The 24140-nt window shown below is 33.2% G+C and overlaps 1 protein-coding gene across 1 annotated transcript in view; it reads left to right on the forward strand.

The window, feature by feature from the left end:
• Nucleotides 1-24140, forward strand: part of FAT4 (FAT atypical cadherin 4) — a 173075-nt gene that overhangs the window by 141892 nt on the left and 7043 nt on the right. Inside the window, exons 10-15 of the mRNA XM_012531341.3 lie at nucleotides 3903-4007; nucleotides 8136-8443; nucleotides 14431-14516; nucleotides 15730-15909; nucleotides 19218-19342; nucleotides 21015-21232. Of these exons, the coding sequence (XP_012386795.1) occupies nucleotides 3903-4007; nucleotides 8136-8443; nucleotides 14431-14516; nucleotides 15730-15909; nucleotides 19218-19342; nucleotides 21015-21232 (1022 nt within the window). The remainder of the gene's footprint in view (nucleotides 1-3902; nucleotides 4008-8135; nucleotides 8444-14430; nucleotides 14517-15729; nucleotides 15910-19217; nucleotides 19343-21014; nucleotides 21233-24140) is intronic.

The following is a 24140-nucleotide window of genomic DNA, read 5'->3' on the forward strand; positions in this document are numbered from 1 at the left end:
ATATTTGCTAATAAAATAATCAATTTAGATATAAAGTGAACTTTGTTAGTTCCACATGGTCTTCCTTCTCCTCTGTGTATAAACACAAGACATGCAAAAGTATTACTTGTGGTGATCTAACATATATATTATCTAAGCTATTAAATGGAAACCTACACAGACTATGGGATATCAGAAATCATCATATCCCCATAGGGTGGCTGAATTAAACAGGCAAGAATAAATTTAGCACAATTATACCTAACTTAACATTAAAATGTGCTATTGCAATAAGTGAAACTTGAATATACATCCTTGTGGAAAAGATCATAGATGATCACATCAGATTCGATTTATGTTCAACACTTCATCACACCTTCTGCCCCAGAACATGAAGACACATGCTAAATTTCTCCTGTAAGTTTAAACTGTAATCTTGAAAAGTCTGGATTTACCTTGGCCTCCTATTATGCATTCACTTTCATCTTCACCAGTTCCCATTCTCCATGTGCTAGGAGCTTACACTTCCGAAAGCATATCTCCTTCTATCTATAATAAATAATGTATATCAACACCATTAATTGATGAATGTCAAAGCAACGAGATCACTTTATTCCTCTAAACAGCTGCTCTGACAGTTAACATATCTCAATAGAAAAAGGCTCCTTGAATTCAGGAGACATAAATGCCTTTCTCTGTGCAAGCCCTATCAGCATACTTCCAAGCCTCAAGGCACTGACAAATATTGTTAATTGACTTGCAGCATTAATTAAGTTAATGATGCAAAATTTTGTTTCACGGTGCTCCAACACATCAGATTGTTTGTACCAGAAGCATGTTAGAGTAATTCAAACTGCTGCATTCTCTGATAATCATTATGCCATTAACATAGATGTGCGCAGAACAATACAGAATTTGTTGCTAACTTCTAATTGGGTAATAGAGCATAAACTTTCCAAACCCTAGAAATATGCATTTAAAGGCTTTTTGATTCTAAGTAAAATTATGACATCTTTCCCTCACATGTAAGAAAAAATGTTCTTTTAATAATAACTTAAATTGCAACATTGAGTTTTCAAACTGTATCTTGGAATCTAGTATGGCAACCTCTTTGAAATTTACTAATTGTAAAATAAAAATATTACTCAATAAATGGAGTACTCAAACTAAAGTTTTGAAATGGTAAATAATTTACATACTCTAACAACAACAAATAATACTGTTTTACCCAAACTCAACAAAAAGTTCATTTGCATAACCCCTAGAAAATTCATTTCTTAAATTTTTGACAAATATGAAGATAAAACTCTGGCTTAAAATAAAATGTCAAATGAAAGATTGAATTTTCTTTCTCCTTAAAAGACGTTCATTCTCAAACTAATATTTTCTCAGTTTGTAGCTGCTTCTATTTATGTAGTCACTGTATGTTTTAACACATGAGTAAGTCATATTTATTTTTGGGTTTCTTTCCACCTCTTGCTTTGGACTAACTGAAATAACTCATAGTTTGTATCTGAATTAAATTCAGATGTCCATGTTAAAATCTTATTTTGTAAGGGGTAAATAAAATAACCATTTTATATAATTATTTTTAAAAAACCCTAAATTTCTTTGTTGTTATTGCTGTAGAAACCAAGATTCAAGGTGGTCTTTTCCAACAAGATTCAAAAAAATAGAGAGTTGAGATTTACAGGATCAATGATTTGGGTTTTTATAGTCATACGTTGTTCTTGGAGAGCACATAGGTCCAAATACTTGAGTAAGTGTACATGACCACACCCGCTAAACTGTTCAGCCTTTGTTCCCCATTTCCAGTCTTCAAGAAGTGAAGTTTGTGATTTTGTAACCTACATATATGTGTTCACAACATGAAGGTTATACTGACCATACCTGTAAAGAATATTAGTCTATATTCTTAATACATGCTACTCTTAACAAAACTCTAAAAGAAATTTTCAAAAAAGGAAAGGAAAAGAAGAAAATAAAACCTTATTTAGTACAACGGCACATGTGAAAATTATGCATAATCTTACAGTGGAAAAAATGGAAGGACTGGGATGTGACTTTCCTGATACTAGGTAAATAATCAATAATATAGTTAATAGGTCTTATTTCATTCTCTATTGAGCAGTATCAATATTGTATTAAGGGAAAAAAAGTACACTTCCCTAGGACAATCTGTCACAAATCCAGTTAGAAAACACCCAGAGAAGAGAGTTCTCCCATGGCACAGCATCTCTCTGGTGTGATAGTTTGTATGGGCTTAGAATAAATTTGTCCTGCCTGTTTCTCTAGTATGACTCACTGCTAAAGTACTTAAAACTTAATTTCTGTGCTTCTAGATTGTTAACTTGTTTATTTTCATTATTTCCCCTTAGAATAGAAAGGTATTCTGAAATTGTACTGTTTTGCCTTGTAAGGAGATTCCCGATTTTATTTATAAAGGCAAAAATTTTGTGTTTATGACCGTTAGCAGTGTCATGAGATCTGACTCACAATTATAATTTCAAACAAACCAGCAAGTGTGGCTACAGAATCAAGGCACAAAAGCAGAAATGAATTAAACAAAAACTTTGACTGTGTTTCAAGCGTAGTTATTATGATGAAATGGATTATCTATGCACAACAGGGTCTAGCTGTGCATATAAAACTTACGCCCTTTCATGAGACATTGAATAAAGGCATTAGTGCAGTCATGCTGGGAAGTAGGTGGTAGCTTTACAGAAATAAACTCTCCCTCCTGTCAATGAATGGAAATTAAGAACTCTAAGAAATGTCTTAATTTCTTAGGAAATTAAGAAATACCATTATTTCCTCAAATCAGAAAACTAAAAACTGTTCTAACAAATATGTTAAATGATTACAATATTTATTGTAGAACAGTGATATTAGAACAAATTTACATTTGCATAAAAAAACCACACAGCATCACAACGATAACAAAACACAGATGGGACTGGCCTCATACCCTAAGTTTTGCCTACTAGGTGATTAATTATTCAGTTATAGCTGTCTGAAACCTGGATATGGGAGCAGAGTTACAGTGGTCTGTACCATAGTTTTATAATTTCTTTGGCAAGAGATTACCCTCCAAAGGCTTCTTCTCTGCCATCTGTGAAATATGTTTCCTGTTGTGTGGATCGGTTTCCCCCACTAAAGTGGAGACACCATGTAAAGACACCTGTCTGCTTTTTAACTGTCAGACCTTCATCTTCTAGCATGCCTGACCCATAATAGACACTCAGTCAATATTAACAGATTCAGTTAACAAGATGATGTATGAGAAGTCTTTATACACTGAAATATATGCTTGCTAGGCATTATTGGTTTAGAAGAAAGACAGAGCATATATAATCTATAGTCAATAAATTTTCATAAATATTTGAAACTGTGTTTGACGTGTCTTTTTATTTCTTACTCTACTTTACAACAGGTAAGTCAAAGTTAAGGAATATTTCTTGAGAGTGAAAGGATTGTAATTTGGCAAATAAGCTAAATGAGATTCATTATTACCTTTGAGAAGTCTGAGTTAAGGATATCTCGATGGTGAAAATTATACTGCAGAAGTTTCAACTCTCCAGTTATAATACATGAAAAAATTGGCATGACAAGAGAAAATAAATTCAGTGAAAACATTTAAATATGTTCACCATTTGTGATTTCCCTGAAAACAGTAGTTCCTTCCAAGATGATTATGTAAATTACTTCCTAAATATTATAATGCACATCTTTAAAATAGGACAACTGAATAAGACTTTGAACTCAGATATAATATTCCTCTGTCCTCATGTCAAGTCAAATGTTCTTGTATTTCTTTTCTCCAAAGATAGGCTCTCTCAGGATAGACTATTACATATGGTCATGCAGTAATGGTGTTAATATATTTATGCAAGGATTTTTTTAATGAGTTTGATGCTTTTCAGGGAAAATCTGTGAATCTCCAGTCAATTACTGTGAATGCAACCCCTGCTTTAATGGTGGTTCCTGTCAAAGTGGTGTGGAGTCATACTACTGCCATTGTCCGTTTGGTGAGTAAAACTTAGTGGTTGATATAAAATATCAATCTATTTTGGCACACAGTTTAGCAATTTTGTTTTATCTTGTCTTGGAGTGACTAAGAAAATGTTAGTCGTTTTACACAGGAGGTTTTAGCAAAATAAAATCTCAAAGGTTTAATATTTTCTGTTAATTATGGAAATTCCATTGAGTATATTGTTTTGATCATTACTAGAAAATAATCAACCAAAGATTATTAAATTTGATGTTGTCTCCTCAGGACATTTCCTCTCAAAAACTTGTGTATGCCTTCTTTTTAGCCTAGAACCTATCTAATGAAAAATCCTTTAAGAACTATTTGACAACACTTTCTACTAAAATCTTTAAGACTAGTCAAAACGTTTTTGTTTTGTTTTGCTTTTGCTTCTTTACTTTTGTTTTTTGCATTAATTCAACCACTTCAGTTAGAATGATTTGGTAACTTGACATGCAGTTTTCATATAGGCTTTGTAGATAGTGTCGTGTAACTAATCAAAATTCAGAATGATGTGTTCTGTTAAGGAAGAAAATTGTTAAAAGAATTTTTTCATATGCATGCATATTTAGTCATCATAGTGGAATGAATTAAAGGATTCCTTCCAGGTCTCACCCAAATGTTACCCTACACTGGGACAGCCAAGAACTATGAGAACAGCTTTGCAGGAAGCTTTTATTTTAACTTGGTTTGTTTCATAGGTTGGTGATTATTCCATTTATTTAAAAGCTGCTTTACTCCACAATAAAGTATTCTTCTCCAGAGGCCCTGCAGTAGTTAGAGACTCTGTCTTTCTCCATAGGCAAGAGAGGAGAAGGATTTTTTTCTAGTCTTTCCTTGAATATATTTATTACAGTGCTACATGGACCTGAAAAGTGAATCTCAATGTATAGTAGAGAATAGAAGTTAAAAAGAATTTCAGGTTTCTAGCAACCAGTAAATGTAACATTAATTCATTTTCAAGTAATTCTATGACTATCTAGTTCTAAAGTACAATATCAAAAGAATGATAAAGAAAAACAGAATATAAAAATATCTAATTGTGAGCCTTGTATTTTAGCAATGGTTCTGAGGCCCAGAAATTGAGGGCTTTGTCTACAGTCAAACAGTGAAAACAAAACAAAACAACCTCAAAATGATACATTGACTAAAACACAATTTTATTTTCAGTCCAGGATGATATTCACAGTACCTCTCTTTTTTAAAACTTCTTCAGATTCTCACTAATAATACCCTCGAAGCAGGAAAAGGTAGATCAAGGTCGAAATAACCACAATGTTAGATCTCCTAAAACGTCTTTCTTTCAATTATCTGTTTTTTTTAACTTTTTATTTTATATTGGAGTATAGTTGATTAACAATGTGGTGTTAGTTTCAGGTGTACAGCAAAGTGATTCAGTTATACATATACATGTATCTACTCTTTTCTCAAATTCCTTTCCCATTTAGGTTGTTGCATAATATTGAGCAGAGTTCCCTGTGCTATACAGTAGGTCCTTGGTTATCCATTTTAAATAAAGGGTGCTGCTTTTGACCGATAACCACAATCAAGTTTCATGGTTTTAATGTGTTTTGGAAGGAAAGATAAGGGGATTGGAGTGGAAAGTGGAAAAATTATTTTCAAGGTGACTGAACCAAATTTTTTTACATTTTTAGAGATTCTTTTGCATTCCATTTGTACATATGAGGATTTAAGATAGATAGTTGATAACAAATAAGAGCAAATGTTTGCAGCATTGTAGCTGATACAACAGTGATTGCCTGTTGGGTGGATGTGTTTTGATGTCCAAATAAACCTTCTCCTCACCATACCAGAGATCCTCAGGGGTAGGGGACTAGCACAATAACGTAAATTAAAATAGAGACAGATCACATGTAGCCGGCTGAGCGCACTTACCCCCCTATTCTTTCTAGTGGCAAAGGCAAAAAAACATTATTTAAACTTAGACATTGTTAGTTGGGAACAGAAGCCTTAAAAAGAAAACAAAACAGAACAAAAACCTTGAAACAATACAGATTTGAGAAAAGAGAGATAGAATTAAAAGGAAAAAGTATTGTCCTTTACAAATTGAATGTGGGTGAAACATACCAAAAAATGGCAGATGGAATGCCTCAGGCAAATAGCTGGAGGTAGTTACACATGCATCCTATAACAGAACATCTTAACTAAGTTGGAAAAACCTTTACACTGTTTCCCTTCTCATCAGTGAAAGATTTGCTGTTTTGGACTAATATTTTTTTAATTTTTAGACTTTTTTAGCTTATGTTTTATTAAAAAACCATAAAGTACTTAAGACTTTATAAAGAAGAACCTATATAGCTATAACTTTATATATATGTATAACTTCATACACACACACACAATATTTCTTATTAAAGTAATTTAAATAATTTATTTTTACCTTTATGTAGGTTTATTTCATGACATTCTATTTGGAGGGCAGTTTTGAAATTAAAATTTCAAAAAGTTTTAAATTACTTTTAAATAATTTAAAATTATTTCAAAGACAAAAATTTACATTTCTCTAGAAACAATAACAAAAACCCTTAGAAAGATAATATATTCTATAAAAATATTATCATTTTTGAAAGTACAGTGTCAATTTAAATAAAATGTAGAACATATTTCCAGTATATAATTTCTACATATATTTATTTTCAAATTTTAAATATATTTTCATAGATTTATTAAAATTTAATCATAAGAGACCTAAAGGAACACACAGTAAAAATTTTTCTCTAATAATGTGTTTCATTTGTATGCTTTATTTTTCCTTTCTATTTAACTTTGATTACTCTTTCTGCATATATAAATAATATATATAATAAAATATGTTTAATATAAACTTGAAAATTTATTATATATAAATATAAGTTTTATATAAAATATAAATACTCGATGAAAGATATATTTATGATATAAAACATATGCCGTATATAATATATATGATATATAATACATATAATTCCTATAATTTCTTTATCTTTTTGTTAACTTTAGTTAATGATTAAAAATAAGTCATATAGATTTCTTAGTCATTTATAATGAATATTATGTGAGCCTTTACAGAAAAAGGAAAGATAAATGACACAAGGAAATTCTAGGCCATTTTAATTTAAAGAACATTTAGATATAAAATGTGGTGTAGTCAAAACAACTAGACAATCAGTAGATCTGGCCTCAAATTTTGGCTCTGTCTCCCATGGTTCTATGACATTGGACAAGTTTTAAGTATTCTGTAAAATGATGACATTGGTTTCTTCTAGCAGAACAATTCCCTGCATCTATATTTAATGCATTTACATGAGATGTACAGCCAAAATGAAGGAATGAAACCTTTGCAAGTTAATAAGAATTATGATGTGTTGGCATGGGTTAATTTTCTGATCATTTGCTACAGCCTACTAATATTTGTGGGAAAAGAATTTTGGCATAGAATTATAACATCAGTAAAACTCACTTTTCAGGTTTGAAAAAGAACCAGCACAAACAAGTGGGAATGCTAGATTTCAGAAAAACAGAAAGCAATTTCAAAGTAGCTGCTGTAAATCATACCCAAAGATGGTATAAAACAAGAAACAGAGAAAAACTTAAGACAGTTATTTTTTTCGCTAAAGGCAGTGTATCCCTTTCCTTAATTTTGTGACTTGAAAATACCACAAACACAGGGACTGATTTTTTTAGGTCAAAACAAAATTTACCGTCCTTAATTGAATTAAAATTGTTTTCAGGAATTGTTTATTATGAAGGAAATAACTTGGTTGAAAATTACAGCATATTAAACTTTAAAAAGATTGACAAACTCACTTTGAAAGTTTTTCAGAAAAGAAACCTCTTCAGACCTACTCCATTCTACTAATTCTAATTTTTTAAAATGAGGCATAGTTAGATATGTTTCCATATTGGCCAAAGAAAAATAATTACACCAGTTTATCATTTCTTATATGCTTTAGAGATCATCATTTTTTTTTCTATTTCAAATAAATTTAGACAGTATTCTTTGGAGAGTAATAGAAAGTTGTTAAAAACGTGACATTATTGTAATTTAAAAATATTTTAATCAAAGTCATTTAATAAAACTTTACTTGAATGTGATGTGTCAGTTTGTCAATTTTCTCATTTACAGGTGTCTTTGGAAAACACTGCGAGCTGAACAGTTATGGATTTGAGGAGTTGTCATACATGGAATTTCCCAGCTTGGACCCCAATAATAACTATATTTATGTCAAATTTGCAACTATTAAAAGTCATGCTTTATTGCTTTACAACTATGACAACCAGACAGGGGACCGGGCTGAGTTTTTGGCCCTTGAAATTGCTGAAGAAAGACTAAGGTTCTCTTATAACTTAGGCAGTGGTACCTATAAACTCACCACCATGAAGAAGGTGTCAGATGGACATTTTCATACTGTGATTGCCCGGAGGGCAGGAATGGTAAGATATTAATTCCACATTAAAACTTGTTTTATTGAATATCCAGTCAATCAGGCTGGAAACTTGAAAAGTTAAAGCATGAATTGTGGTGCAAATTGAGTTCAATTATATGCATTCATTATTTGTCCCGTTTTGTTATGAACTACAGCAGCAAATGGGTAACATTCTTCTTTTGCTCATGACAGCGTTGTTTGACTCAAAAACAACTCATCTCAAAAACAAAAAGGGAACGAAGGAAAGAAAATATCCTAGTGCATAAACATTCCATTGTATACATTTCTTATATTGAACAGATTTTTAAGGCTGTGTCAGAACTCTACTTAAAATGGCTCCTTTGCTTTTCTAAGTATCCTTGCCCAAATTGAAGAAACGACTTAAAAACAGACAGGGAAAACTTTTCTACAAATAAATTACTGGTAAAAGATGATACTTAACACAGATTTCCGTATAGTAGGTAATAATCCTTATTATACCAGCACTTCAGTATACTGTCATCTGTGAGGTCTATGACATGAAATTGTGTTAGGATGAAGTACTGGTTTTTGACTATTAAAGTATTCTCAGAATTATAACTCAGTAATATCCAAGATTTCCATATTATATTCCATTTCATTATATGGCTCTCATAACAAACAGGGTACATATTTAGCGCTTGTGTTCATTAAACAAGTATTTTTCTTTATAAAGGGAAATGCGTCATATCTTTTCCATGTTAATGTTTGAAAACATTTGACACAGAGTAATAGAATGGAAGGATTTATTTATTTATTCATTTATTTATTCTAACTCTCTCTCCATAGTTCCCCCCGTCTTCAACAACTCTCAAAGATTTGGGAAAAAGTAATTTGTAACAATAACTATTTTTAAATATTTTTTGATTTTAACGCTGACCTTTTAAAACCATAACTGCTCTTTAAAATTTTTATTTCACCCTAAAAATGGAATGGAATGGTTAAAGTATTAAACCAACTATTAAAAGAAAAATTAGCCAAAAGAACAAAATAAATACTCTGAAATTTTTTTTAAATGAAGAAACTGGGATCTAAATGATTATAATTTTACCTCTTGGCTCTATGACAAGCTAGAAAAATATGGTAATTATATAGTTCTGAGATGGATGAAATGAATCATATGAGAGAAGTATTTTTGCCACTAAACTTCGGGAATACTTTGTATTGTTGTACTACATGTAAGCAACTTGCAGAAGCGATATTGAAAATGTTTTTACCATGTTTCTGCTAGCTTTTTCTGTGATCCATAATTAGGTTTAAAAGCAAAACTTTTGTGCCCTCTATAATTACCAACTTCATAAAGCTATAAGACAGAAGCTACCTTATAACATTAATTTTTTTTCTGACAAATATGAATAACAAGTTGTCTTTACCAAAGGACAAAATTCTCCATTTGTTTCCAGGAATACTATAAATCTATGTTGAATTGGCCTCAGATACAATGGCTTTTCTCTCCTCCACTCTAATTTATGACATTAAAGAAGATCTAAATAGCTTTAAAATACAGAACTATTTCCAATTATGGAAAAAAAGAGAATAGTGATTAACCCTAACGTGACCAAATGATTGTGTCAGCATGATCAAGATTGGCTGTTCAGATATTTCATCAGGTACAGTCACCACATCCATTGTGTTGCTTTCAGAACCCTACTAGATTATTAGATGTATGCTATTTGCATATAATGAGAGGTGATAAAACAGGCAAAGAAGTGCAAATTTATGAATTATTTTAATTCTATATTGTCTTCCATTTCCTTATGAACTTGGTGTTAATATCTGTAACTATAACTTTTTTCTAATACATTTAATTTATAAAGTGTTTATAAAATTACCCCAACATTTTGAAAATGAGAATGAAACCAAATTTAGTAACTAATTATAATTAAGATCATTTAGATTCTAAAAATAATCTATGTAAAAAATCTATTGAAAAGCACTCATTGGAGGCCTGATTTGATAGTAATTCAGGTGGCTTTGTTAATTGGACAGAAAATCAAAATGTGAAGATAATATCTGCACATTTTTAGCATTATCACAAATAGTAATATAAATAATATCTAAAATTGCATACATTTTGTATGAAAAGGTGCTTAATAAATTTAATAGAGGTATAACAAATACATCTTGGGAATAATTTTTCAGATTAGTAATAGGTTACTGCCCTCATTTCTGCCTGAGATTTTTTTACACCTACATAATATGAAACCAGTGTGCTTAGAGGACGATCTCTAGGAGAATAGGGATTTAGAAAATTCCAGTGTCCCTGATTATTGATGTACCCAGTCATATTGAATCTGACAAAATTAGGACAAACGTGGAGTCTGGTGTGTATATGTAGATTGGTGCTTATGTTAGCCATAATTATTTTCTAATACTGAAAGGGAAACCTAAAGGGGTTGGTAGATACCACTCACCGCAACCCTCCAAGCATACGTAAGGTAACCATATTGCTAAGATGTTGTCAATGGGCTCTTATATAGAATAGAGGATTTTACGTGGTGACCTCTAAGGTCCCCTTAAGCTTCATGAACACTTGATTTTATCAAAGAAGTGCTTGGAAGCAAGAGGGAGAACAGAGAAAGAGGCACCATGAAATATGCCCAAAGGGAAAGAAAAAGAAGTTATTTCAGTTCATTTGTAATATGTCACCATAGTCATGAGGTTTTGAATAATACTAAATGTAGAAAAAATGCCCTTGTCATAATTAATTCAATCAGAGGAAAAATCTCTCCCTATTTCAGAAAACATCCAAAATAAGGCCCTACTGGATTTTGAATCTGTTGTTTTCTACAATTCAAAAGGATTTTTTTGGAAACTGGCAAAATCATTAACTTCTCAGCTTTGAATCATTGCATAGACAGGATAAAAATATCTCAATTTACAGTGGTAGTGGTAGAAATATTCAACAGTAAAAGAAGGTACATTTAACTCTGAAGATTAAATTGAATGAGCTATTATTCAAATAAAACTTTCCCTGAGGTATTTTTTCCTTTGAGTTGTATTACTAAGCTTTTAGAAAATAAGAAAAAATATATTAAGTATGAACATTCATGAAAATATGATACTATTATGCAAGGTTTTTTCCCTAATTAAAGCATTCATAAATGTCCATGTGATACTCTCTAGCTTGTAATAACTTTAAGTATCTCTAGAATGGATGAATGGCTTACATAGTATACATAGAGATGTGTTAACATTTTGTTTTAGAAGTAAATTGAAAGGAATTGTGCTTAAATTAATAGTCAACATAAACATACATGGTATTATGGAAACCTAATACCTATTTTGAGATTGAATGTCCCTCAATTTTATAGATCACTGGAAAAAAAATAAAAACTACTGAAAGAGTTAACTAAATAGGACATGAAAGTCTTGATATAGAATTGGAAGTGTAAATGTTCCCTAAAAATATTAGTATTTATTATAATTTATTTGAGAAAGTGGCAAAAAAAATTACATGGCTTATGAGAGTTTGTTGTATGGAGTTTATAATCAGTTATAATAACTTATAGAAATATTTTTAAATAGTTTAGATACTAATATTTGAGGCACAGTAAGTATAAATTGGCCCTATTTCTGAAATGTGAGTATTTAAGATATACTTTTACAAATCCTAAATATATATTTTTATGGACAATACCTTAAAGTCATATGCAATATCAATAAAAAGGTGATAATAAGGAAACCAATCATTTCCATACATAATGAAAGAAGATAGAAAAGCTGATACTTTTGCATTTAAGTCAAAGGTAATGTTAACTTGCTTAACTTCCCTGTGCTGTGTTTCCTACATTTGTTTTGCTTTCATTAAAATTAACCTCAAATGACAATTATTCTCTCTTTTTTTGTTGTTGTTACTGAAGAAACTTTATTCACAGAAAAAGTGTGAAAATGTCTTTTTATTGGTACTAAAAGGGAATTTTAAGGCTGTAATACCAGCTCTTTATTCCTTAAAGGAAAGCAGTTACTATAATGATGTACTTGGAGCCACAGGGCTAGTTAGCACCTCCCTCTTCATTGGGGAACCATGAAATCTATTACGTTCCCCCAGGAGGGCAGTTTTCAATGAGAAATTGCTACATTTGTAAAGAGCATATTGACCATGATGAAAAGATTTTATCCACATCTACACGATGATGACAAAATTGGAGATGACTAAAAGGTTTGGGCAGCCCAATTCTCAGGAGCAAAACCTAGAAACAAATGTCATGATACCCATAAAAATGCCTTGATGTGTCACAGGACACCAATCTAAGCCTTTAATTCACATTCCAGTGCAGATGGCCTCAAAGGTGTTTTGGATCAGTGGTTTTTAATTTTTTGTTTGTTTGTTTAGCAGAACAGCCCTTTTCTCAAAATTTTACATGGAACCCAAATATGTAAACAAAAAATATATATTGCTGGGCCAGTCTAGGTTGAAAATCATAGGATGGCAGTTCTACCCAGCAGTGGCCCCTGAGCTTCTCAAAGAATTTTCCAGGCACCATGAGATCTCATGAGCCCCCCACCCCCGCCCATAAACTCTGATACTAAATTGGAGAAGATCAGGAAAAATGAAGGAGGGGTATGGCAATAGAAGAGACTGCAATTATCCCCCAAAGACTGATCACACTCTAAAGAGACTTCACAATTACTGGATCCTACCAAGTTCTGAACCACATTAGACTTAATAGCGTTAATTTTTTTCCTTCAACCTGGTAAGTGAGGCTCTTGAGGAGCCCCAAGACAATTGTCCTCAAGACAATTGTTCTTATAAATGCTTTCATAGTATTTATTTTTCTGCTATACAAATGGACAAAGTTGGATTAGTCTTGTCCTGTGGTACTCAAGTAAATTTAGGTAGAACCTTTGATTTTCTGCATTAGGAGAAACCCTCAGTCCTTCTGTGTTTCTGGATTTGGGGTTAGGCCTCTTCCTATGAATTACTGGCCATGTTCTGAAATACCACATTCTGAATATCAACTTTACAATCTCACCAATTAAAATATCCAAAGTTTTGCAGAATTTCACTGCAGTCTGGGAAACAAAGGAGGGGCATCATTATAGCCTTGTAGAGCACAGAGTAACTTGGTTATGCAACCACCATGGTCTTAAACTGGACCACAGCCATCCCCAATGGCCATTGCCCAATAGAGAGAGCCCTGACTTCATCATATTCTTGGTCCTGGTGACCCTGACTTGATGACTTTGCTTATTGATCAAATGGAGTTTTAATCTGTCCTACTAAACAGAAGGCTTTTGTCTCAGGGGAATATGCATCCCTTAGGATACAAAAACAATTACTGTTAGTTGTGGTTTAAATATTATTGGTGAGTTTCTACTTATAGCAATATATAATAATGCATTCAGATTATACATAAATATTCTGTAATATGCCATTTATAAACAATGATTCTTATAAATGAAAAGAGCATCTAATCGACTTGTTTAAATTATCTCAAACTTTATCTTTAATACAAGTATTATGATCTTCATAGTTTGCAGTAATAGTATTTATATTATACTCCCAAAATCTTTTTGTGAATATGACTGAAATATTATTGGAAATAGACTTTTGAAAATTAAGAATCTAATTTTTTTTTATTTGTTGGAATAGTTGGATAGTAGGATAAACATTTTTCTTAAGATTGTAATCCCAGGAAGCTGTCCCAGACCTAACGTATGATATCCTAAGAGACATTAATAACATTTTTATTCTTTCATCTATAAAACAAAGGGGCTGGAGATTTTTAAAAGTACCCTCCCACTTCTTACATGCAATAATTTCACAATTTTAACTTTGGATATATCAAAGAAATATGTACCCCTAATTTGAGCATGTATTACAATTATATAATATTATAATATACTACATCAAAAATGTATTTCAACTTTAAAATCATGTCCATATAGAAACGAGTCCTGGGTAGCGTTGGCTGAAAAGGACAACAGGGTCACTAGAATCCAAACTGAACATCTCTTTCTTTTGCTTTATAGGCAGCTTCCTTAACTGTGGACTCTTGTTCTGAGAACCAAGAACCAGGGTACTGCACTGTTAGTAATGTGGCAGTTTCAGATGACTGGTAAGTAAAATTTTTAGTTTGATCTTTATTATTCCTTGACATTCAAAATGAAATTATACCTTAACAATCATTTTATTATGCTCAGTATTATAAAGAAGTTTAATATATTTTGTCTTCTCCAAAGGGATTTTCATACTGTAAAATAAAAAGTTAATAAGTAGTCTACAACGTGTAAAAAAGGGTGTAAAAATGAAGTGGTACAGATGAGGATAAAGTTAGAGAAAGGGAAGATGAACATAGCCTATCCTCTTTGAGAAGCTTCATGAAATAGTTGCACGTGACCTGGGTCCTACAAGAAGGTTAGGATAAGTATCCCACCTCTTTTAAATGTATTTTCTGAAAGTTGTATGTGACAATGATTGGCAGATATTTTTTAATAGCACCTGAAGGTGAAATACAACATTACCTCACCTAAAACATAGTGATTTTGTTAGAAATAGTAACAAACAGAGAAAAAGAAATAGTGACACATCATTCATTTGCTTTAATCAACTTAATGGCATTCCTTATAATCTCTGTAGTGAAGGAAAAACATAATCTGACATTAATATTAGAGTTGTCACTTCTACTGCATTTTATTTTCTTTCCGATAGTATGCTCCTTCTCTAAGACTCAACATTGTTATATACATCTCATGTGACTAACTGAACCTATTATTTCCATTAGTTTTGTTATTTTTCATACCCTGAAAATCTAACAATCCTGTAGGTATCTATTTAGAGGACATGCATCCATAGGTAATGTTTCCCATTCAAATATACCATGCTTTACTACATGCCAGAAAAAATTATAGTCACCTCTTCTTTTATTTATTTGTTTGTTTGTTTATTATTTTTTTGGCTGCATTAGGCCTTAGTTGAGGCACGCGGGATCTTTCGTTGTGGCGAGCAGACCCTTGGCTGTGGCGCACAGGCTTCTCTCTAGTTGTGGCAAACAGGCTCCAGAGCACGTGAGCTCTGTAGTTTGTAGCACGCGGGCTCTGTAGTTGAGGCACGCGTGGGCTCAGTAGTTGTGGCATGGGGCTTACTTGCCCAGCGGCATGTGGGATCTTAGTTCCCCGACCAGGGATTGAACCCATGTCCCCTGCACTGGAAGGTGGATTCTTTACCACTGGACCACCAGTGAAGTCCCTAGTCACCTCTTCTTAAGCTAAACATTCTACTGAAATCTGTTGCATTGGTACTAATACACGTACCTTTCCTTTCTTATGCAGGACTCTTGACACTCAGCCAAATCGAGTCACAGTTGGAGGTATCAGATCGCTAGAACCAATCCTTCAGAGGAGAGGACACGTGGAAAGCCATGATTTTGTTGGGTGTATAATGGAGTTTGCAGTCAATGGAAGACCTCTGGAACCAAGCCAAGCTCTGGCAGCACAAGGCATCCTAGATCAGTATGGCAACCTTATTTCTTACCATTTTAAAGAAAGACACCAAAAGTGTATGATGATTGAACATCAAAATATGAAATTCTTGTGCCCAAAGCCCTAAAAATACCAAATGTATTACGCTGTTTTGAATTTCAATTTTTTACTTATAGCTGTGAAATTTTGGAAAAAACAAATGGATGTGTGCATATATGTATGCATATACCTTTTACCTTACATAGTTGTGAAGAATATATGAGTTAAGTAAGTAAATCACATAGAAAGGAACCTGGCACATAGTAATATATAAGTGTTAGCAATAATATGTACAAAAACTATTTGAAATTAAATAGTTTTACATATAAATGTACGTATTCCCTTGGCCTGGCCCTAGGCTCAAATAAACGGACAAGGCAGATCCTTGCTCTTGAAGAGTTCATAGTCTCTTTAAATTCCTGATTGTTAGCCTCTAGTGCAGCCATAATTATTGCCTGGCAATATATTATATTCTCCTAGTTTAGTCACTTTTCACTTCCTCAGTAACTATTTCATGTCTGTTCTTTCCATAAACCTCAAACATCATCTCCTGCATCCTTTTTCCAGCTAATGAATTTGCTTCCTAACTTGCTCAGAAAATTGGGGCAATCGAAACAAAACTCCCCAAAGCTCATTCCTCCACATCTTCCCATGCAGCCTATAGTCTACCCTGTATACTATTACTGAATGAACTGTTCTTATTCCCACAAAGACCAACCCCTTTTTATGTGATAGACTCCATCCCCCCAAACCTTCTTAAAACAGTACTCCAGCTTTCTAAAGTGTTTCTTTTCTCATTTCAATTCAGGCTTCTATTTCTCCCCACCCCCCTTTTTTCTTAAACTTGGTTAATCCCATTTTCACATTGTTCTGTCTCTGTCAAGTGATCAATAACCACTGTGTTGCTAAAATCAATGGTCAAGTCTCATCTTATTTGAACTTCAGCAACATTGAGAACAACGTTATTAGTTTGTCCACCAGCACACGGTATGCCCCCGGTTTTCTACTCTGATTCTTCTTCCCATCTCCTTAACCTCTTCTCTTTTGTATCTATATTCATTTTTTAAGTCATTTTTAATAGTCCTTGCTTTTAAGTACTATCGCTAAAGCTGATGACTTTGAAATGTTTATCTTAAACTTGACGTCTCCTCTGAACTTTAGACCCTCATATCCAACAGCATACGGAATATCCTGTGTGTATTTCTAACAAGTATTTCAAACTTAAGTTTAAAACTGAACTTCTGGCCTTCCTTCCTGACTTCTCCCAAACCCACTCCTTCCAGGTTTTCCCATCTCAGGTAATAATAACTCAGTCTACCCACCTGGTCAGCCACAATTTGTAGACCACCTTTGACTCCTCCCTTTCTGACAAACCACATTCAATCCACCAGCAAACAGAAGTCATGTCAATCTGCTATATTTAAAACAGATAACCAATAAGGACCTATTGTAGCATGGGGAACTCTGCTCAGTACTCTGTAATAACCTAAACGGGAAATGAGTTTGAAAAAGAATAGATACATGTATATGTATAACTGAATCACTTTGCTGTACACCTGAAACTAACACAACATTGTTAATCAACTATACTCCAATATAAAACAAAATTTTTTTAAAAAGAAAAAATAAATAAAATAAAAACAGAGGTCAGTTCTTACCCTGACTTATAAGGCTGACCTTCCTCTTGTCAACCAAATGGACCAGGAACTGTAAAGAGGCATAAAGGCATTTTATTTGGGGTCTTAGAATGGCAACTCGGGGATCACAGATTCCAGGGGAAACCAAACTAATGTCCCACCAGAAGAAAATGGGCAGGGGTTTTTTATAGGGAAATGAGGGAAATTAATGCAGAATTTGGACTGGAGGGTAAAATTATTCTATACATGTGATTGGGTTATGGAGCACATCTCGTTTGTTACTGGGGAAAGGTATGTTTTCTTTAGTCCAGAAAAAGTCCAGTTCTCAACATTATTCTTTCCTTTTTGCAACTTAACAACTATTCAGCAGTTTTAATTTAGAGTGTTCAGCAGACATCCAGCATGGGTGGCAAACGTGGAGGTCCTTAGGTCACTTCCCAGCCATTTCTTTTTATTTATTTATTTATTTATTTATTTATTTATTTATGGCTGCATTGGGTCTTCATTGCTGCACACAGGCTTTCTCTAGTTGAGGCGAGTGGGGGCTACTTTTCATTGTGGTACGTGGGCTTCTCATTGTGGTGGCTTCTCTCGTTGTGGAGCTTGGGCTCTAGGCACGTGGGCTTCAGTAGTTGTGGCACGTGGACTCAGTAGTTGTGGCTTGTGGGCTCTAGAGCACAGGCTCAGTAGTTGTGGTGCATGGGCTTAGTTGCTCTGAGCATGTGGGATCTTCCCGGACCAGGGCTCGAACCCATGTCCCCTGCATTGGCAGGCAGGTTCTTAACCACTGTGCCACCAGGAAAGCCCAAGTCCCAGCCATTTTTGAGATAGCTCTTTCCATACCCTTGACTTCCTTACCATTATCTACCTGCTCTTCTTGTTCACGTTGTTCTGACGATATTGGCCACTTGATGTTCCTCAAACATGCAAAGGACACTTTCACTTCAGGACCTCCTCACTCGACTCTTTCCTCTCCCTGGAATGATCTTCTATCAGATATACTTTTCTCTCTCTCCCTTTGTTTAGGACTTTATGAAAACAGATCCTTCCTTCACTCCCTAACCTAGAGATCCAGCAATCCCCTCAAAACTCCCAATCCCCTTTCTCTGCCTTAATTTTCCCATAAAACTTCCTTCTTTCTAACATACTACACAATTATATATTTTTTTGTTTTTTGTCTGTGTCCCCCACAAGGAAAAAGAAATATTCCATGAACACATGGATTTTTTTCATCACTTTATCTCCATGCTTAGAACCGTGCTTGGCAGGTAGTAGCCATTCAATAAACATTAGGTGCGTGAGTTGTCTGATGGAGGAGATGGGTATTTAGATAAAAATGTGGCCCCGAGAGCACGTGAACCAAAGTGTTTATTTGACCAAGAGGCTTTGCTCAATTAAGAATTAATTAAAAAAAGGAATGATCACCTCTTTTCTTTATTGTGTAAGTTGTTATTTTGTTTAATCTTCTCCATTATGAATGAGACAGGGCATGTGTTACAGGACACCTTGTTAGATTAGATGCTCCAAATATAGTTGTAACCTGAGTTTCAAAGATATGAGTTCATGAAAACTAAGCAGGTTAATAAAAGTTTATATCTAATTTTAACAAATTTCCTCCCACCTGATTTTGTGCTTTATGCGTCTTTATTCTGTTTATTTTAGATGCCCTAGACTAGAAGGTGCTTGTACTCACAGTCCCTGCCAACATGGTGGCACGTGTACGGATTACTGGTCGTGGCAGCAGTGTCATTGCAGAGAAGGACTGACTGGGAAATATTGTGAAAAATGTATGCAAGCTGTTTCATCTTCCACCAGAAATTATAATAACCATTAAAAGTATAAATATATGCACCCAAATATGTAATTGAAGTAAAAGAATTATGTTTTGATTCTAAATATTGAAAATATTAAATGGGATATAATTGGTAAAACACAGTGACATTTTTTAATTCATGTTTTAACCTGAGAAAGAGTGAAATCCTTTTAGAATTATTTACTAAATATGTCCTTCATTTCCATTTTATAAATATATCACTTAGTTATTTTTGTTTTACCTATAGGAATGCTAGACAATTTACAAAGCCAGGGGCTATATTCAGGCTTTGGCTTAATATTATCTGCACTTAGGGGATATTTCTCTGGTGAATATGTTGTATTTGGTTGAAAAGTATAATACTAAGTCACTAAACACTGAGTTCAAAACATGCAATGGCAATAAAATCTGTTATAGTTCAAGGTGATACTTAAATTTTAAATTGCAATTATTGGAATTGGCTTCGAATATTACTTTTTAAATTCTTTTATTAGTTATTTGTTTCTAAAGCCTAATTTTATTAAGACATTAATGATGTTCAAGCCATCATTAGAACATGGCATTCTCTAATTTCAAGTTGTGTATCCCACTAACTAACCCTAATGGAGTCTCTTTTATAAAAATTGCTTTATTTTCAGATAAGTGGTTACTGCTTAAATCATTGCACTTATCTGATCACTTTTTAAGTAGTCATTTGATTCTATTATAATATGAGAATGAATAGAAATTTATGATTAAATTACGTATATACTACAATCGAAAAAATCTTAGTAGCAGAGTATAATTGTGTTTATTTAGGATAAAATCAAAACATGGGAAAAGTACATTGTCACATGATATTTTTTAAAGTAATGAGTATTTAGTAGGTAGGAACCCAACTATATTTGGAAAATAAAATGTCACTCACTTGAGCAATGCCTGCAGTTTTTTCTTTTTAGTTGAGATATAATTCACATACTACAAAGTTTACCTTCTTAAAATGTACCATTCATTGCTGAAGCCCTTTTGAGCTAATTTTCTTTATGTCCTTTCTTTAGCTCTATTAGCTATAACACACTTTTATACTTCAGAAGTGTGAACATTTTATCAGATTATGAAAAATTATAATTACATATGATGTTTATACATGATGACAAATTAAATTCGATGTGATTATTGCTACTAATAAAGTTACTTACAAATGTGAATGTTTGTACAATTCTTTGTTCAAATTTTCCATGTTAGAGGCTTTAAAGATTACAAATCATTATAACTGTGAAAACATATATGGATTTATTAATTTTAGAAACACAGTGAAACTTATAATCAAATTCTTCAACTGTATATTTTTAACATGTGGCTATCTCTCGAGGTATTCATAATGTATGTAGCATGTATCAAATGTTTTAATGAATATTTTCCAAATGAATAATTATCATAAAATGTTTTATATTTCATGGTTCTGAAATGGATTTAAGCATTTGAAATCAACTTACACAATAATTCACAAGTGGGAATTATTTTTTCAGAGGAGGATTAAGGGACACTAATTCCAAAAACTTAATATTTTCATTGTTCTTTTTTTATAATACTTTTGTCACCAAAGAAACTCTTTAAGAAATGCCTATTGGATGCATTCATGTTTCCCTTTATTCATTGGCTTTCAGCTATTACTCCTGACACGGCCTTATCATTAGAAGGCAAAGGGCGCTTGGACTACCACATGAGTCAGAATGAGAAGCGGGAGTATTTGTTGAGACAGAGCATCCGAGGTGCCATGTTGGAACCTTTTGGTGTGAACAGTCTGGAAGTAAAATTCAGGACAAGAAGCGAGAATGGCATTTTAATCCATATCCAAGAAAGCAGCAATTACACTACTGTGAAGGTAAGATAAAAGCTAATGGTGACTTCATTTGATTAGACCGCCTGCTGTGTCATGGTTTAAATCACTTCTCCCATAATTTCTATCCTTTTCTTCACAACCCATTAGAGTTCCGACTGAGGCTGGGCACTATTCCAATATCATCTATCTTAACTATTCCTCAGGCATTGGCCAGAGTAACAAAGAACTGAATGGTTTGGTTTCTAAACACTTTTGTTTAGAGTAGAGAGCACTGCTGTGTAGGCCAGCAAAGAAAGAATTTGTTGCAATCTATTTTGCCAGATAAAAATTTATATTGTTTTTACCCTACTTTTAAACAAAGTGAAACAAAAAGATAGTATGTCTTTGAAATGGAAAATTATGTTTTTCCAAGAATTATTCCAAACATTGTTATGTATATATTAATTGGAATGATTAGAATAAAAAATTTTTGAAATTTTCTGGCTTTATTCTGGAACATATATTCAATTCACTATTCAGGTAAATCCTGTGAAATTAAATACCTTTGGAATTTATGGTAAGTAAAATTTCAGTTAACTCCTCCAAATAATTTATAAATAAATATTTCTGAAACATTATATTTCATGATTGATTTATCATTAGGCTTTTACACATTTTTTTCCTCAGCTATAAATGAGATGCTAAACTAGTGAATAATTTCATTACATATGCATTTCCTGTCAGCTCTTAGCTTTCTTAATTTCTAAAATGATTATTCTGCTTTCCTTCCCACAAATAAGACTTCATCTTTCAGACCATCATTTTTTTTAGTTTAGTTATATCAACTGCTTTTTTATTAATATCATTCAGTCTATTATAAATCTGGTAATTTTTATATGAATTTTAGTTAATTCTTAAGAAAGCAAATCCAGATTTCCTGAATTATTTTCACTTTTAACTCAATATTTTGAAAATTACTGAAAGCTTAGTTCATAAAGAAAAGAGCAATATGCATAGAAAATTACTAGGTTTAATTCACATAAAATGCTAAAAATAAAAACAGACATTCACCTTTAAACTTCAGCTTATTTATTCTCAAAATTTCTCTCTGTCCTAGCCAACTCGGTTGTTATGTGGCCTGTACATAGCTTTAAATAGTATAAAAAACAATCTTTTTAAAATTCTCATAATCCCCCTAGTCCCGCCATTCTCAGCTGGGGGTGATTTTACCACCCCTCCACAGGGGATATTTGGCAAAGCCTGGGAACATTTTTATTGTCTTGGTTGTTGGGAGTGAGGAGGGTACTGCTGCCAACATCTAGTGGGTAGAAGTCAAATATGCTGCTAAACACCCTTCAGTGCTCACCACAGCACCCCACAAGAAAGAACCATCCAGTCTGAAATGTCAATGCTGAGGTTGAGAAACTCTGCCCTAATACAGTTGAAGAATATCTTCAGGTTATAATTTTACCTCCATTGTTGAAACAAAGAGCCCAGATCCAGAATTAATAGAGTAACTGCTGCAAAACGAAACACCTAAGTCACTGTATAACGTTATTATTCGGTGTTTATGGTTTTCATTGAAAAGTGTATTGGAAGTAAAGAAAGTAAGGAAAGAAGTAGACCACCATATTCTACCAGAAACCTTTTTTATATTCATTGAGAGGCTTTGACATTGAGTCTGTGCGTTATCTGTTAGGCTGCTTCCAAGTCCTCGTGCCATTTAAATGACATATGAAATATTTCTGTATGCTATCTCTTTAAGCCAAGAGATACAAAAACAATGTGCTTGAAGAAATGGAGACAGAATATTTTTCTTCCTCAAGGAAGAAGCTGAATGCCAACATCCGTTTTTGTCACCATAAAATCTTGCATTTCCAACAGGACAGCAGCATGCAGCTTCTCCAGATTTCGTTGCATTGGTAGCAAGCACTTAGAAAGAGATTTCTTTTTTCCCTGAAGGGAAAATGAGTAAAAATAATGACTAATGCAGACCAAAATGCACATTTCTTTTGTATGAAAATTTTGAAAGGCGGTTTTTCAGAGATTCAGGGGTTTGGCAGGTGGAGTAAATAGATTAAAAAGAAACAGTGATTAAGAAGAACTGAACAGACAGGAAGAGAGTGACTTTTGTAAGTAAGCAAGTTACTTGGATGACAGGAATCCGATCTGCTTATCCAGGCGAGGAAGCAAGTTAGAATGGACTGTTACTTATCAGTTGGCTTATCAGTGACCAAGGCCCCTGGTTTTCCTCTGTCTTTCTTTTGGCTCAGTTTCTGACAGTTGCTTTTTCTCTCTCTCTCTCTTTTTTCCCCTTCTTTTCTTTCTTTCTGTTTTTTTTTTTTTTTTAATTCAGATAAAAAAAGAAACTAAGGAGAGAAAATTTCAGAGAGGAGAACAAAAGAAAAGCATTCTTATGTATAACGACTTTTGAACTGTATTTAAATTGTTTCACAAATCTCTCGTCTTTCACGGCACATGGGGTGTCTCCATATTTGGAAATGTAATAATGCCAGATGATGGGCTTTGTTTCTACTCCAAATCAATTCTGGTTTTTGGTGTATTGTTTGTTTGTTTTTCTTTTGAAGTGAGGCCAGGTATGACGTACAGGGTTAGGATGATTCCGAGCTCTACAGAGTCAAAAATAAATAAGTGAGCAAATCAATCTATGAATAAATAAAACCAAGCAAAAAATGAGCATGACGTTTCAAAAGTTAGGGTGGGTAGAAGAGTTAGGTAGAGTATTATTGGGGAGAAGGAGAACATGAAGAATGTTGTAATGGAAACATATATTCTTATTCATCCTACTCCATGGCATGTTCCAAGGACCCTGTCATCAGAAATTGGTCGAACGAAAGGCTGACATGGTGTGATCAATTAGGAGAGAAACACAGAGCTTGCGGAAGGCTCTTCTCAAGGCTTCTTTCCAAAAAGGACTCTGCCTATAACCAAAGAGGAGTTGCTGTTTTCA

Source organism: Orcinus orca, chromosome 4, assembly GCF_937001465.1.
Source record: "Orcinus orca chromosome 4, mOrcOrc1.1, whole genome shotgun sequence".
Lineage (NCBI taxonomy): Eukaryota > Metazoa > Chordata > Mammalia > Artiodactyla > Delphinidae > Orcinus > Orcinus orca.